At 36.7% G+C, this 17,559-nt stretch overlaps 2 protein-coding genes across 2 annotated transcripts; one reads left to right on the top strand and one right to left on the bottom strand.

The window, feature by feature from the left end:
- Positions 1 to 203: 203 nt before the first annotated feature.
- LOC112755052 (uncharacterized) lies at positions 204 to 5,895 on the top strand. Its single transcript, XM_025802942.3, has 9 exons — positions 204 to 868; positions 1,162 to 1,302; positions 2,491 to 2,871; positions 3,128 to 3,232; positions 3,662 to 3,802; positions 4,542 to 4,745; positions 4,960 to 5,049; positions 5,192 to 5,303; positions 5,544 to 5,895. The coding sequence occupies exons 1-9, from the start codon at positions 416 to 418 to the stop codon at positions 5,585 to 5,587; spliced, it is 1,671 nt and encodes a 556-aa protein (XP_025658727.1). The 5' UTR covers positions 204 to 415; the 3' UTR covers positions 5,588 to 5,895.
- Positions 5,896 to 6,466: 571 nt separating this feature from the next.
- On the bottom strand, positions 6,467 to 9,296 carry LOC112755053 (rhodanese-like domain-containing protein 9, chloroplastic). The gene is made up of 6 exons (XM_025802943.3): positions 9,050 to 9,296; positions 7,925 to 8,175; positions 7,682 to 7,832; positions 7,191 to 7,276; positions 6,996 to 7,100; positions 6,467 to 6,906 (listed from the first exon to the last, which is right to left on the bottom strand). The coding sequence occupies exons 1-6, from the start codon at positions 9,091 to 9,093 to the stop codon at positions 6,836 to 6,838; spliced, it is 708 nt and encodes a 235-aa protein (XP_025658728.1). The 5' UTR covers positions 9,094 to 9,296; the 3' UTR covers positions 6,467 to 6,835.
- Positions 9,297 to 17,559: the final 8,263 nt, after the last annotated feature.

Genomic DNA, 17,559 nt, shown 5'->3' with positions numbered 1-17,559 from the left:
AGATTAAAACTTCTAATCATTGCTCAATTTAAATTCGTAACTTGTATTATAATTGTCACTAATGGGTAATTACATATAATGTTTTGAAAAGAATTAAAGAACTCCTGTTCCTGATTCTTCTCTGATCTCAACTAGTTTAAATCTAACGTGGGCAAAACCAATTGGCCCAACCTTAAGACCAAACGAATAAGAAATTGCCACGTAACCACATTCCCATACGGTGCACCCGCACCAGAACCCGCCCGCATCTCTCTCTCTCTCTCTCTTTCCCTCACCCTAGTGTTCCTGATTCAAAGATCTGCAAAACACTCTCTTTCTCTTTCTCTCTGTCTCTCTCGTTCTTTGTTTCTTTCTTTCATTTCTTTCCTTCGTTTTTTTTCTTTTTTCATTTGGCATTGGTTCTCTTTCTGTGGCGATGACGGAACCGATCGAGCCAAGCACATCGTCGTCAATGAGCACGGTGTTTCTTCACCCTCGGCGCGAGCCCTTCGAGCACGGCCTCTTACCGATCCCGAAGCTCATCTTCTCCGACCCCGCGCAAACCCTAATTTCGCTGAAGCAGAAGCTTCTTGAGCTCTCCTCCGGCGGCAAAGTCGATCCGGCGGCGATCTCCGAGTCTCTTCAGATCTCGCTCGACCACGCCAGGCTCGTCCTTGACACGCTTTCCTCCGTCCTCCCATCTTCGGAGCCCGAGCTACCCACCGCCGAAGTCTCCGCCGTCGACTTGCATGATCTGTTGCTGTTCCTGTACATTCAATCCTACAAGAGGCTCCTGCCGCGCACGCACAAGGACTCCGTCGCCGTTGCTGACGTCTGGCCTTCCACCTCCGCCTTCGATGGCTACTTGTCCGCTCTCTCGCCGCTTCAGGTTCAATTATCCCTTCCCGGACGCAATCTATTTTTGGTCCATTGTGATTAGTTTTGTGTTAATCGTGGTCTTAAATTCTTTAGTTATTTGGATTTATTTGTTGAGCTTGGTTTCTAATTTCATGGATTACAGCGTTTGTTTAGGTCGCTCTAGTAATTTTCTTGGTTTTTTGTGGCTCCTGTTCTGTTATTTTCTGTTTCTCTCGGTTAACCTGGTAGCAATTTTCGATTCTAGTGATTCTGTTGATGCTGAAGAGAAGTTTTGATTTTCTGTTTTTTGGTGTGTTTTTACAGCTTGTCCGGAGCAACAGCCGGCGGTTTATGCCGTCACAGGCTGACGAGGAGGCGCATCAATTGTCATACCTGCAGAAGCACTTGGCTAACATTCTGTCTCTCCTAGCTGAGCCCGTGGAGGGGGAAGGGGAAGAATCTCTGGTTTGTTATTTGATTTACTGCATGATATCCTTGGTTTGCTGATTTTAACTTAAATAGATATCTTATATATTCAAGGAATACCATGTATGTAGTGACACTATATATCCATCTTTAGGATTCCTTCTTGTAAATGATTCAAGTATCATGCAAACTGGGATGAAATCTTTAATGTTTGTTAAAGTATTTATTTAAATGATCCTTTTTTCATTTCATGTTTTTATGCCTCTTTTTTCAGTTTTTATTTTTGATACATCTTTTGCTTCTAAAGCAGTAGCTTCTATGAAATAATCTGTCTTTTTTTTTTTATTCTATTCCAATCTTGATGCTTTGTGCATATGCCAAAGACATCAGTTACTTAAGATTTCTGGAGTAGATAGGAAACCGTTTGTGTCCTCTTCCGTTCTAGTATGATTACAACTTTTAATTCTGATTGGGTTGCAGTTAAGTAACAGACCCTCCTCCGAGTACTGAATATTCAGCCAAAGTTTTTGCATGAAATCCTTATATATTTTTACAACTCATTCCCAATTTATCGATGAACTGTCTTGAAGAATGAGGCCTGGTGTTCTAATCTTCTGAAGAGAGGTTTGGTCTGCTGGTTGTGGATGTGTGAAGTGACACTATTAATCAATTAAAATATGAAATAAAGTCTCTGGACTTATACCGTCAGATGCTAGATTGAGCTAGTGCAACTTGTTTGGTACTGAGACTACCTCTATTTTGAATTTGACAATTATGTCAAACATCTCCTTTATGTTGATTATCTAACTTCTGTGTTAATGCTGTTCCATGCTTCTATACACCCAATACCTCATTCTTAGTTTGACTTTGACATGCATTGGGTGAAGCATATACTTGGGTTTCTTCTGTATCAATAATAATGGTAATATGGTATGCTGTCTGTTCACAGTAGTCTTCACTTCCTTTTAATTGCTGAGACATCACAATTCCAAAATGCTACCACCTTATCAGAGGCATGATAATTTATTATTGGCCCTTGGGACAGAGGATTCTCACTTTTTATTTTTATTTTTAACTCTCGGTGAATTCATCGTTATAGCATAATCATGTAATTTGTTGATTGAAGGAATGTTTAGAAAAAATTTCATGTCATCTTTTATGTTTTCCAGGTTTTCTTTAGTTTTAGTCTCATTCTTATCCTGCTTGTTTGACCTCATTTTATTTTAGGTTTTATCCATGGATAGATTTGAACACCTTGGGTTTCTAGTTCAGTTTGGTGATAAGGGATCTGAAGGAAATTCTTTGAGTCAACATTCTCCTTTCTTTGCAAACTCAGATCCTGACATGCCAGCTGTTCCTGCTCCTGCTGCACAAGTTCATGATTGGCTTCTGCAGAATATAACATCTGCATTGGAACACATTTCTGAACGGACTTCTTCCAAGGAAAATGGCCCAGCTAGTGCCTCTGACCAGGATGTTGCTATGACTGATGCATGCAATGCCCCAGTAAAGGTCTCAACAAGTACTAGAGCTCCAAGTTTCATTGAAGGGGTTTCTAAATCCTCATATGTGAAGCATGCATCTGACATTAAAGGTTCCTCTGTTAAGGTTTGTTTTCTCACGCATTTGACTAATGATCCTAACATTGCGTGAAGTCTTCCAGTTAAATTAATATTTGATATTGGACTTGGACTTCTAGCATTTGTCTTCCTTAAGCATAATCTCTATTCCATGCAAGTTGTATAACTAGATTTAGATTTAGCTTCATGATTTGGATGTTATTCAAAGTGCTTGTGGACATTTTATCACTTGAGATTATTGTGGAAGTAGTTACGTTAACATAAGTTGTGTTTGGTTATTGCAGGTTGTAAATTGCCATGAGTCAGCCATCTACATTTTAGCACCTTTGCGATATGCCACTGTGTATGGATGCTCAGATTCTACAATAGTTCTGGGAGCAGTTGGGAAGGTAACACCTGAAAAGTAACAAGGGGTTTTGTGTTCAGCTTTTGAGTGCCTTGATGAATCTGGTACTAATAGAAGGAAAACTTGTTATTATTATTATTTCATTCCGGAATGTGGAAAATGATATTATGCTTGCTTTTGTTCTGTGAGACACCCCTTCCAGGTGCATGGGAAGTGCAAGGGATGATTATTGTTGATTGATTCACATTCACACTTATGCATCTAACAGTAATCTGCTAATATTTGTTGTTTGGAATCACATCGTTAGTTGACAAATTTTTTATCTAAATTAATTTTCTATCCATCATATGCAACAGCGTTTGACCACCAGGAAGCAGCTTATTGATCTTCTTCCTACCATTGCATGTGTGCTAGATTGGCCTGAGCTTCATTTCTAATAAATAGACTCATCTGCATTTTCTTTTTCTGACAGGCTGTAAGGGTAGAGCATTGTGAACGAGCTCATGTGATTGTTGCAGCAAAACGTATTTGTATTGCTAATTGCCGTGAATGTGTCTTCTTTTTGGGGGTGAATCAGCAACCTCTTATTCTTGGTGATAACCATAAGTTGCAGGTGATTCCTTCATTTATCATTTGTTTGATTAAGCTGCTAACCATGTGGTGAACTGCCTTTTCATGTTGCCTTTTACATGATAAAGTAAATATTGAGTTTTAGTATATTACTGAAATGTTACTTAAAGATGCTGAAAAGAGACCATGATATCTTTGCGAATATTGGTCAACTATTTATGACTTGGCCAGTACTATTAAGTGATATGACAGTGATGCATGATGAATAACTAAAATAGTTCGATTGTGTTAATAGCAGTGCTTAAAACTTGTTTTAGGATTGTACTTGTAGGCATATGATGTGCATAAGCCTTTCTATTATCTAACAATACTTTTTTAACCATTTCTTGGTATTACATAGTTATGACTATTAAATTCTAAAACTCAAGCAACTTATTATATGAGAAGTGTGGTTAACGTAAACAGAGAAAAAGATTAAAAAAGAAGGTAGTTTCTTGTTGGAATGGTTCTCAGTTATCACACATAAAATGTTGGCAGTTTAGATATCACTTAAAAGAGAGTGAATTTATTTTAAAAATCTTATGACAGTTGTTTATCACTTTTTATTTGTGATGGATATCTCTGCATCTCTGTTCCGTCTTACCAAAGGTCTACTTTTTGTTCACTTTTCTGCTTCATCTAGCAGTACTAGCTGCTGATGTTGTATGCATATTTTCTTTAACTCTGCACTTTTGTCAAGTGGATTCATTGGTGGAAAACTTTCTTTTCCATAATATGCATAGGTGGCTCCCTATAACACATTTTACCCACAATTGGAGGAGCATATGAACGAAGTTGGAATTCTGCCCACAGTGAACCAATGGGATAATCCTATAGCACTGGGCATGGTGGATCCTCATGATTCACTATCTCACCCTGCAGGTGTTGCTGATGTTCAAGCGGAGTCCGCATCACGGGTGGATCCTGATCAGTTCACAAATTTTGTGGTATGACTGTTGTTTTTGATAATGACCAGCAGGAAAACCAACTATTTTTGTTTTATTTAAGCTATTAGCATGAAGTATTTCAGCATGTGAACTGTTTGACATGTATCATATCTGTTTCTTCCATAAAGCTTTTTAGGTAGAGAATGGTTGACGCTCAAATTTCTTTTTTCTTAGTTGGTAATACCATTTTTATGTTGACATACTTGATTTGCAGATTCCAAACTTGTCTGAAGAGTCAACTGGATCTACAAAAGCCAACCCATTTACATTACCAGATGCTTATATGGCATCTCAGCAAAGAAATGTATATCTCTAGTGTTAATTGATTAATATATTAGTGATTGGATTTCCATATATTTTGTGTTCAAGCTTTAAAGAGCCAAATTCACGTGAATTATGTCTCAACTAATTGTTGAACTTATAAAATCTTATTATCTTCTATACAGCAAAAAAATTTAGGGGAGATAAGGGAACTATTGCGTGAAGCACCTTTAGAAGATAATCGTAAACGGGAATTGTCATCAGCTCTCCATGTGTACTTCAAGGACTGGTTATATGGTAACTGTCACCCCCCTCCCGCCTCTTTTTCTCTCTTCTCCAGTGCCTTTTTATAGTTTTATTCAAGCAACCGTCTGTTTTTTTGTTGTTAATAGTTACTTATAAGATTGATTTCAGATTTTGCATACTGATGCGAAATGTGGGATTTAGTGGCTCTTTTAGAGCTGGTTGTTCTAAATATTGTCCAAGAGGAAGTTAAAACAATAAATGCTAATGATTTGTCCCTTTTTATATTTGAAGCTTCTGGCAATATTCGTCAGCTTTACTGTCTTCAAGGCGATTAATCTCTGTTAGATGATGCAGTGTCAGCAGTTAATGATAGTACAGGACCAAGATTTCTGGTTTCCTTTTTGAACCCCCTCTTCAATTCCTCTTGCCAATTCTATTGGCACCATAGGTAGCTGAGATCAGACGACGTGAATTAGAATGCCGTCCTATTTATGCGGTGACATCACCGGTGCACGAAATGGAATGAAAAATACAATTGCTAATCTGATTGTAATTTTTTCTTTGTTTGTGAAAATAATTACTGTAATATTTTGTTAGCCTAAATTAATGGCCTTTGTGAAAAATTTCCACCTTCCGAGTTCCAGTGTACTGCATGTTTTCAACATTTAAGAGTTTTTCCAATCTGTTGGGTGGTACCCTTGCTATTTCGATTTGGTGTTTACGATTTCGAAGTAACCAGCGAGGATGGTTTGTAGGTAGCTTCAGGGAAATAAACGGCTCAATTTTGGAAAAATGTTAATTGCTATTAGTCTCTGTATTCATGAACTTTACACCTCAAATTATTTTTTGTCCTGCGTACGACGACGGAGTGCTGAACATTTGGCACCATAAAGTATTTTCCCTACAAATTATTGTCTCCGTAGAAGGATTAGCACCATGGTTGACGGTTTATGTGAGTTACGACGTTTAATTGTTGAGATATTTTTTCATCTTGGAGTAAATTTTACTCACAAAAGATCATATCTGTCAATTATTAATTTCGATAAAGTAAAAAACAGAAATATATGATCAATAAAATTAAATGGTATACAAGTGTGGTAGAGGAAGAAAGGAATTTACACTAAAGGAAAAATAAAAATTTTCCCAAATTGTTTTCACTTAATGATCACAGCAAAGTAGTTCAATCAGCCATTGGTTACCAATTGATGAACACATTTTTCTTCAAGATGCTCTCGTTCTCATAGCAAAATCTCATAATATACTAAGATAGTATCCACATAGATATGACGCAGACTATCTTTAGTACAAGACATAGAAAACTAGACAAAAAAAAAAAAGGAGGCTATCTTGTACAGCAGAATAATATAGATGAAGGCAATCTATGCAAGGAACACCACAGTGAGTATACTACAACGAAGGACACACAATTTGGTTTATGCCTTGCTGAGTTTCACACTTCACATCTCATGATTCTAAATTCCTTCACTCTAGTTTCACATTGGTCAGTTATGCTACATTGCTGCTGCATAAAGAAATGGGTAACCAAAATTGGTAAATAATGTGTTCTAATGTAAATTTTAGGCTTAGCCTGCAGGGACCAGTTGGAATATCTTCTCAGCTTGGTCAGGAAAGAAGGTAATGAACAAATATGCACCTGTGAATTTCATAACACAAAGTAAATTCAATACAAGTATCACAAAATTGTGACAAAAAGACAATTTTTATTAAAAGAATAAAACTTACAAACAAGAATTGTTCCCAATACAGTTGAGATTTTCCCTTGGATTGTCACCAAACCAGCTTTGCCGGCATCTTGCAAGTCCTTGGATCCCACAGAATCAAATGTACCTACAGGATCGGAATATTTCACCACTTAACAAAATAATTTAATTTTATTTAACAACAAATTTAGTTTTAAAAGTCAGTGAATTGCTAAACCTGGTTTTACAGTTTGAAGGCCAGATGTTATGCATGCTACATTTGAGAAACCGGCCTGCTCTAGTTTATTTGCAGCTGCGGCAGACCTTCACAACAAAGTAGAATGAAAATGTCAAATGCTTATATTGGCATTTGCATAATAAAACTCAATGCAGGTACACCAAAAAAAATCAAACTATGCAAATTTATACATGTATAATGCATCTTTTGCCAAGGCTTCTATAAGTGTCAAGTTGACTACATAATTTATACAAGTAAACTCTTAATTCACATAGTTGGTTCAAGTGGGTGAACATTTGTTCTCTTTAAGCAAAGTCTTGGGTTCATAACAAAATGGAATATCAGCACAAGACAACATCATTGGGTTTACATTCATCTAATCTCACATTTAGACTGCAATGATGATCATACTTTGAACCATATGTTTGTAATTTCTTAAGCCAATAAAAAATAATGAAGAATTGAAATCGCATAGGATGCCATAAACAAACCTCAGTCCTTCCTGACATACAACCAGAAGTTTAGTTTCGGGCGAAAACTGACTCTTGACCGTTTGTACAAAATTAGGATTCGGCTTGGTGAATGGTAAACCAAAGAACAACCCAGAGAAATTATTGTGCAGAGTCCTTTTTACAATGGTACCTACAGAAAGATCACATCATGAAGTAAGACGGCCAAAAGTAAAAAAATGCATGAATAAATTAATCTGAAAGGATGAATTCCTTAGTCCTTACCAGGATCATTGTCTTGATTTTCAACAAAGAGAGGCACATGATAGCAGGATTTTATGTGAGCTCTCTCAAACTGAGTTTTGTCGCGTACATCTAGAACAGTATATCCATCAACTGTTACAAGCTCCTTTGCTTGTTCAGCATTAACAAACTTCACTTCTGCTTTTATTGTAAGACCGCTCCTCCAGCGTAGTTTCCCTGGCACGGCCCTTGCATTGTGAGTTTTTAATACCAACCAAGATGTCCCCAAATTGCTGAAAAACACAACCTTAATCCCTCACAATCATGTATGCATAGATGTTCAAACATTAAGTGAACTTTTCCTTCATTGTTTTCATCAATATGGTTTAGTATGTAGGCTACTTCAAATTTTTAAATACTTATAAGTGAGAAACAACGACAATTGTAAAGAAGAAATTAAGAAAATGCCAAAACATTAAGAACATAATTTGGACATTAAAAGGGCATGCATCAATCTGAGAAGATTGTATGGCATCAGAAGAATCACCAAGGATAAACTAGTAAAAAAAAATACTATTTCTTCATAAATATGATTGAAAACCAAAATAAGCAAAACCCTCCTAATAGACTATAGTTTAATAATAAGCAATTAAGGGTTTAGTCAATAATATAAACTCAATGGAAGACAACTTATCCATGTACTGTGATGCTGTTCTAGCTTTCCAAATCAAAACATCATACTGAACAATTTTGAAGCCTTTGTTTACAAACCCAGTGATCAACAATGCAGGAAAAAGGTGAAAATTCTTGCAGCGTTGAACCATAGTCATTTCATGAAATATTGAACATGCAAGAAGAGTTTATGTCATTCGAAGTAAGAAAAAAAATAAAAATAAATAATTGAATGATCTAGGCATAAAAAACTAAGTTCAAGGGGCATTACATGAACTTGAGTGTTACATTGCAGAACCCAACTTCTCCATGGAGTAATCAAGAAAACATAAAACACAAGTCATTTTTAGCACTTGTTCCCCTTAGCAACCAAAAACATTATCATAAAATTGTAGTTATGAAGACTGAAGTTGATAATTCATCACTAACCTTTCACCATCACCATGTTAAGGGAAAAAAAGGTAAAATAAAATAAAGATAAGAAGATTTAGTTACCTGGAGGAGGAAAGACAGGAGGCATAGAAAGAAGGCCCTGCCATGGTGCCGAGAATTGTTATCCTTCTCTCTCTTTCTTTCTCAGCTATGGAAGCTTAACGTGAACACACCCTACCCAATGGTTTTGTATAGTGGGCCATGAAATTTGGTATCAGCAATGAATATATGCCACGTGGCAAGTATAAAAATCTAATCTCAAGTCTCGAAGCTTGAAGCTGCAATAACCGTTAATCAAATACAACAGAACAGACGGAATCTCATTTTTAAGGTACTTGCTTGTCTCCGGTTAAAGGTAACAGCTGTATGTAAATAATATCTGCAGTATTTACGGTTGCTTCTCGTACTTGACAAACTAAATAGGATAGTCAAACTCACTTGGTTAGTTGGTTTTGAAAACTATTTTTTATTTATCTAAATTTTGACCATTCTTATAAAATTTACTAATTAGAACTTAAAAGGGAGTAAATAATCCAATTATCGATTATCTAAGATATGAAATAAACCACATTATATATGTAGATGAGTAGTGCAAGATTGAGAAGAATGGGGGTACAAGTACCATTTTATTATATCTCAGTGGTACTTTTACATTTCTCTTCTTTTTTACTTTATTTGATCAATTAGTATCTTAAAAAAAACTCGTGAACTATTTCTTAAATAAATTGTTATAAGTTTACGTGTTCCATACTAAAATAAAATATTTGAGTTTTAATATTATCTAAATACAACTTTTGAGTTTGAATACTAAAATGCAATTTTTTAAAAATTTATGATTCCACGTATTCTAAATACATATAAATTATGGGTGAAGTTCCACGATTTACGTTTAAAAATTATTTGCATATAAATCGTGGTAAAAGTTTCACAGTTTATGTTAAAATGAGCATAAATAATACTTTTTTTTCTTCATAAATTGCAAAAGCCATCAAAATCTCTTTTTCCAATCTCTTGGCTTAATCTTTTATTTTTCTCTTTTTTTTTTCTTCTTTCTCTCTTTTCTTGGTTTGCTTACTCTTTTTTTATTAGTCTTTTTTTATATTTTCTTTTTCTTTTTTTTCTTCTTCCTCCTTTTTTTTCTTCTTTATTTTTTATGATTATTATATTTATACCTATTCAATCTCACAGTAGCCATTTTTTATTAGAGGAGTGCTACACATACAAATCATTTTTGTTTATAAGTCTTACAAGTTGAGCTTAACACGCGCGTTACTGAACCATCTTCGCGTGTTTCATCTTCGTTTCATTTTTTACGAAAAAGAAGAAGAATAGACACAGAGAAAGAAGAAGAAGAAGAAGAGGAAGAGGAAGCATGGAGAAAGAAGAAGAAGAAAAAGAGGCACAAAAAAACGTGAAAACGGCGTGAATATAAATGACTTGTATGATTTGTATGGAAAAGCGTTCTCTCTTTGCCTTCGATCTCCTTCTGTTTTTTTTTTTTTATTATTTTCATGGTTTCTGAAATCAAACTTTGAAATTGTTTTGAAGATGATGAAACTTCAGAAATACACCCGAACGATTACAAAAATACACCCAAACGATTATAGAAATACATCCAAATGATTACGGAAATACACCCAAACAGTTACAGAAATAAACCAAACGATTACAGAAATACACCCAAAGGATTTAAGAAATACACCCAATATAAGGGGAGACAGTATATTTCTTCTTGAAATCTTTTAATGTTTTGTTGGTTAAGGATTAGGCACATGACAGAGACAATCTAGAAAAAAATCTAGAAGAACAGTAAAACAGTACCTTGAATAATGTTTCTTCATTTTTTCTGGTGATTTTGATGAAGGAGAAAGAGAAAACGAAAAGAGGAGAAGAAATTTCAATAAAAAAAGAGGGATGAAGAGGTGGTGTTGATGACGATGATAACAAGAGAGAAAAATTACGAAAAAAAAGAAAAAGAGACACGGAGAAAAAAGAAGAAGAAAGAAGAGGAAGCACGGAGAAAGAAGAAGAAGAAAAAGAGGCACAAAAAAAACGTGAAACGACGTGAATATAAATGACTTGTATGACTTGTATTGAAAATCACTTGTATGTTGAGAATTACTCTTTCTATTAATGTAAATATAAGAAGATATTAATAAATGATATATATTCTGTGTGTGATTATTAATTAGTAGATAAGATTAAAATATAAAATGATAGACTTAGTATATATACTACCTATAAATAATATGAAAGTGTGATATTCATTCTACAACTAACATCAAATTCATGAGTTAGTAGGTGATAATCTAACTATTTTGTATAGTCTAATTCAATACTCAATAAAAAATTCATATATTATTTGACTGCCTTTCATAAATTCATTGAAATAACATATTTTTTCTACCTAGTAAACATGAAAATTAAAAGTAAGTACCGATAAAATAGCATGAATATAATTTTTATAAATTATATATAATAAAAAAGCAACAAAAAATTTAACTAAGGTAAAAAAAAAAAAAATATTAAAATTACATATTCATCTATTAACTAATATATTCAATATATTTTTTTATATGAATAATTAATTTAATAATTAATATTAGTATATAAATAATATAATTGAAGAAGTAAATAAATTTTTCTTCAAATATCAAAATATTTAGAATGCTAACTTATGAGTTAAACACCAAAGTAGTCCCTGAGATTCACAAAATGCACCGATTTAGTCTCTGACTTTCCAATTGCACTAATTAAGTCCTCTAGATTGAAAAAAATGCATCAACGTGGTCCCCCTAATATTTTTCGGTCAGATTCCTTACCGGTGGGAGTGACGTGGCGAATGAGTGCCACGCTGGAGTGTCTAACGGTTGGTTGATGTGGCAAATAAAACTTTATGCATCAATTTGGTCCCTAATCCATTTTTAAACCCTAACTCAGAGGATGGTTGGACGTGCTGATGAAGGAGAGGGAAGTTCTATGCGATCAACCACAAGGAGGCCAAGTTAGAGTAGAGGCACGCGAGTACCAGAGCGGTGTGGGTGTGGGCAACGTCCTGTGCTCCGGTGGTCTGGAACGGAAACTCACCCAAATAAGCCCTTCTTTGGATGCCCAAATTACAACTTGAGTATTTTCTGAAGATTTGTTGTTGACTATTTTGATGGTAACTGTTAAATTTCATGTTCACAGAGTAGTGGAAGAAGATGGTGTGGGTTCTTTCGATGGGTAGACATTGTAGAAGATGATAAAGAAAATTTAGAAGACACTGCTGCATACAACAATAAAGAAGTGAGCGTCAGTCTTGCTTTGAGGATTGGCAATTTGGAGGATGAGTTAAGGACCCATAAATATATGATACAAATGTTAGGATTGCTGTTTTTTTCTCTGTTAGTTGTTGTTTTAGTTGTGATGGTAAAAATGTAAGAACTTGTTTTAGTTGTGATGGAAAAAATGTAAGAACTATGCTTGAAAGCATCTGTTAATGAATGTAAGGGAACTGTTTAGTTTATTGGTGTGTTATTTGTAGATATATTTTACAAAAATAGAATCCAAACTAAATGAACAGAAGATGTAATTGATAATAGTAGTTGTAGATTATAAACAAGACATTGTCAGTGTAACACAGTTGCAGTTGACCACATAAGGATAAACATACTTAAACTATCTACTACCAGAAAATCAAAATAAACCATATGGTCTAGCCAAAATAACAAATCCCATGTATATTGTTAAATCCAAAATAACAAAAAACCCAAAATATCAACCAATGCCCAAATCCCATGTATATTGTTAAATCAGCTGCTAGAACATCCAAAATCAAGGATTTTTTTTCCTTGGTGCCTTGAACTGTGGTGTTGGAACAAACTTCATGAAGCTTGCCAATCTTAAAGATGTGGCTATACTTGATCCTTGCATGGGATCGACAGAAGTAGTTACTGGTTGTGGTGAGGTCCTCCGTTTGGTTGGCAATTTAGGTGGCCTTGTTGTTGGTGGTGGTGGTGCCTGCGTAAACTGTAATAAGTTGTATGAGTTAGTGTGAAAAGGGGATTTAATCTAGGAAGTAAACAACAAATATTTTGGAATCTTTTATACCTCATCTTGTGTTCCACCATAGCTTGGTTGGGATAATTCAACCTCTTCAGCTTGCGGTGCAGACACTGGTGGTGGAATGTCAGCTGTCGGTGGTGCCGGATTGTTAGTGTTGCTTGCCTCAGCTGCAGGTGTACTCCCAGTAGGAGTAGCTTTGGCCTTGGAAGCTGCCACAGCAGCTGCTGCAGCCGCAAGAGCAGCAGCAAGCTTATCAGCTCTCTTCTATTTGCATCCCCTCTTGGTGTGGTTCTTTACACCACAATATGTGCATGTGAATGACTTGAGCTGTCTCTTTAGGGTAACAGCCTGCTTAGCTTTCTTGTTTAGACGAGTACCCTCATCAGCGTCCTTTCTTCTTTTGGTTGTGAGCTTTTCTGGTTTCCGTTTGATGTTTGGAGCTTGGGGCTGACTATATGCTGATTTTTCCCACATGGATTGGCCCAGGAGAGGATTGATGTAATGTTCATAGGTCTTCCTGTATGAATCCATTGTGACCAAGGGGTGACAGAAATCCTCTGGTCTCTTGTTCACCCGTGCAAGAGCAGCACATGCATGAACACAGGGAATGCCTACAGCACACCAAACAAAAGGCAATTCAAGTCCATCCCATGTCAGTTAATAGTTCAGGTAAAAACAGCCTAAAATGAATCTAATGATAATGCAAATGAAAATAAATAGAATGAAGATAAATATCATGTAAATGTAACAAAAATTACCTGTTAACATCCAGAACTGGTAGGTGCAAAGTCTTTTGCCTAGATCGAAAACCATGTTTGTTGGTTGTCCATGGATCTCAAACTTCTCATAGGCTTCATCCCCAGTCCATATAGGAACCCAGTTCTTTGACTCTTTCCTTACCTTTTCTAACCGGCTCTGAATAACTGGAGGAAGTTTTCCAACGTGGTTGTTCAACTTTATCTTGTTCTTTGCAATGGACCTCATAACGAACATCCTTACATCTTCAAGCAGTGTGATGATTGGCTTGCTCCTAGCCTCTTTGATCCTTGCGTTGAAGACCTCACATGCGTTGTTGCATATATTATCCAGCTTTGGCCTGTGGCTAAATTGAGACTTCGTCCATGAATGCCTAGGCCACTTGTTAAGGTATGTCCATGCTTCCTCACTGACTCTTTTGATCTTGTCCATGTTGCCAATAAAATCTTGGAAAGTGGTTGACCTTGCAGCATCCCAAAGGAGTCTCCGCAGCTCAAGATCCTTCCACTGTAAGTTTCGCCACAGGTGCCATACACAGAAACGATGGTGGACCTGTGGCATGACCTCCTCCACAGCCGAAATCAACCCCTGCAATTGATGAAAAGATATAGCAGACACCAAACAACCAAAATAACCAAACATTAATAACCAATCACCCTAAATAATCAAACTACTTAAGTAACCAAAGACCCTAAATAATCAATTACCAATCAGCCTAAATAATCAAACTACTTAAGTAACCAAGGACCCTAAATAATCAAACTACTTAAGTAACCAAAGACCCTAAATAATCAATTACCAATCAGCCTAAATAATCAAACTACTTAAGTAACCAAAGACCCTAAATATTCAGACAATCTAAATAACCAAACAACCTATATAATGTACATAACAAGTGAAATCAGCAAGTTGCAATTATCCATACCAAATAAAACATAGAACCAAATAGTTTAAACAATAAACAGATATACATTTTGCTTACAATATAAACTGTCTAACCTTCTGCATATCAGAAATGAAACACCACCCGTTAGCCTTATAGTCTCCTAAATCATCATGGAGTAACTCCAAAAACCATTTCCAGTTCTCCTTGTTTTCAATGTTGACTATATCCCAAGCAACGACATAAATGTGGTGATTTGCATCTTGTGCGACAGCTGATAATATCTGTCCACCAATCTGCATCTTGAGAAATGCTCCATCGAGGCCGATTAAAGGTCGACACCCAGCTTTAAACCCGTTCTTGCAACCACTCAGGCAGATGTACATTTTATCAAACATTACTTGGCCGTCAGGCAGTGGAGTAACCCCAATCTTTACAGTGGATCCCGGATTGGTCTTTAGCAGCGTTTCAGCATAATCCCTTAACAAGGCATACTGTACCTTTTCATCCCCGTAGACAACATTTCTTGCATCAGCCAAGGCTCGGGCTAATGAATTCCTATGCAATATGAGATCACACTTTGACCTAAAGTATGTTGCAGCCTCACATTGCTTGAAGTTGGCGTACTTTCTAACCTTTTTTACCAACTTACTTGCCAGCCAAACTCTGTTTGCAGCCCTATTAGAATTCTCTCTCGGACATGTATGATCATCATAAAAAGTTTTGATTTGCCAGCAAGAGTCCTCATGATCCCTTAAGGTGTAAACAACCCATGAGCACTCTTCCACCTGGCACACTGCCCTACACCTCACATTGTCATTATTTACAAACTTAATCCTCCTACCCTCCTGAATGGTAAACTCTCGCACAGCATCCCTGAAGTCTTGTTTAGTATTAAACTTCATTCCCACTTGCAGTTGCAACTCACCAAATCTCTGGCCCTCCTGGAAGATTGGAAATTCATCCGATTCTCCATCAGATTCCAATTCATCTTCAGAATTAGGAGGAGTCTTCATCTCCTCCGAGTGCCAGGAGTTGGCACCATCAGATTCTGCACTCGGGTCAAGAGCATCATACATCAATCCGTCTCCTGGACTTCCTAAAAATCCAAGGTCCACCTCTACATCAGATAAGTCTGCCACAATTGCATCATCATCTTGCATAATAGTGTCTTTATACATCTTTTCCTTTCCTTTGGCCATGGCTGAGACCTTCTGAACCTTCTTGACCTCTTTCCTAATTGGTTGTGTAACCAACTCATCATCACTACTAGAGCTGGCCTCCTGCACAGGGACATAAGAGTCATCCTCCAAACTCCCTTCATCACTGATTGATCTGGTTGCAGTTAAATCCACATGAAAAATTTGCTTCCCTTTGTTAGCACTCCAATGTCCCCTTCCCTGAGATCTTGTGATTCTTTTAGGTGGGTTAAATTTGGGCTTGGGTTTTGAAGTAAACTTAGGCTTGGGCTTTGGTTGAGTGTTCTTGGGCTTCTGGTTCTGCTTGGATTTTGGATTCTGCTTGACAGTTGGGGTTGTATTGGGCTTTATAGTGGATTTTGGGTTGGGTATATGATGGAGTTTGGGATTCTCATGATCAACCATGGACTTGGTGTCATCATGGATAGGTTTTGTGGTGGGGGTGTTCTCAAGAACTGGGATTGCAGTTGGACTGTTTGGAATGGGGATTGGAGTAGGAGGAACTGGGTCAGGATGACATTTGTCATGTGGCATTTCATTTAAGGTATCCTCAGGGGTGTTCTTCTTGTTTAAGTCACCACCAGGCTCCTCTTCTTGAATATAATCCAGACACAGAACAGCTTCTTTCCCATCTATCAGTTCAGGTGTCGAAACTCCATGTTCGAAATAAACATCGACTACTCCATCATTCATCTGTGCATGGAAGCACATCTCCCTTAATTCATCATCAGTGGTCAGAGCTCTCAATCCAAGCTCCTCTCCGGAATCAGCCACCAGCACTCAACTACCTTGTCATATCCCAACTCCTTGAAATAGTTCCTGACGAAGAAGACATCAAGTGTATCCTCATCTAAATCACCTAAGAAAACTCTATTGTCAAGTGAGTAAACCAACGTTCCATCAACATTCTTCTTAAACGTTCCACCATGATGGAACATTATATCCAGCAACCTCTCCATCTGTATCGAAAAAAAATATACAACATTTTTACTAAAATATAGAATCAGCAAACAACAGATCATATTCCAAATTTTCTAACTAACAACTACTTCAGTCACTATGCCATTATATAAATGCCCATATTTTCATTTTAAAAACAGAGCATTCCGATAACCCCTACCCGCAACACCCATTGAAAAACCCTAGCTACTAACATAGCATCCATGGTTTTCCATCAATCTACACCAATTTCCCAAGTAAAATCCATAATGATGGATACCTTACCACTAAGCAGAACAGAACAAAACTATCTAATATTTTGCATGCCTACCTCTGTCACAGGGGATTCCACGTAGAATCTTTGCTCCTTCCTTCACCGATCTTCAGCCAACGATGACCAGCTTCCTCTGAACTCCAGATTGTTTCACTCTGAAAAGCCACGCCAGGACTCTAGAATGCCAGGGTTTGGTGCTTTTAGTTTGCAAAAGATGAAGAAGACGAAGTGATCTTTGAATAGTGGGGGTGGGGGGTTTGAAAGTTTTGTTGATGTTTACTTGAAACGGTGTCGTCTATTAATGGGTTTAGCGCCAAAACCCAATACAACGACGTTTTTGATCCTCCAGCGTGGCACTCATTCGCCACGTCACTCCCGCCGGTAAGGAATCTGACCGGAAAATATTAGGGGGACCACGTTGATGCATTTTTTTCAATCTGGAGGACTTAATTAGTGCAATTGGGAAGTCAGAGAC

The sequence above is a fragment of the Arachis hypogaea genome, chromosome 16 (assembly GCF_003086295.3).
Source record: "Arachis hypogaea cultivar Tifrunner chromosome 16, arahy.Tifrunner.gnm2.J5K5, whole genome shotgun sequence".
Taxonomy (NCBI): Eukaryota; Viridiplantae; Streptophyta; class Magnoliopsida; order Fabales; family Fabaceae; genus Arachis; species Arachis hypogaea.
This window is presented reverse-complemented; position numbering and strand designations above follow the sequence as displayed.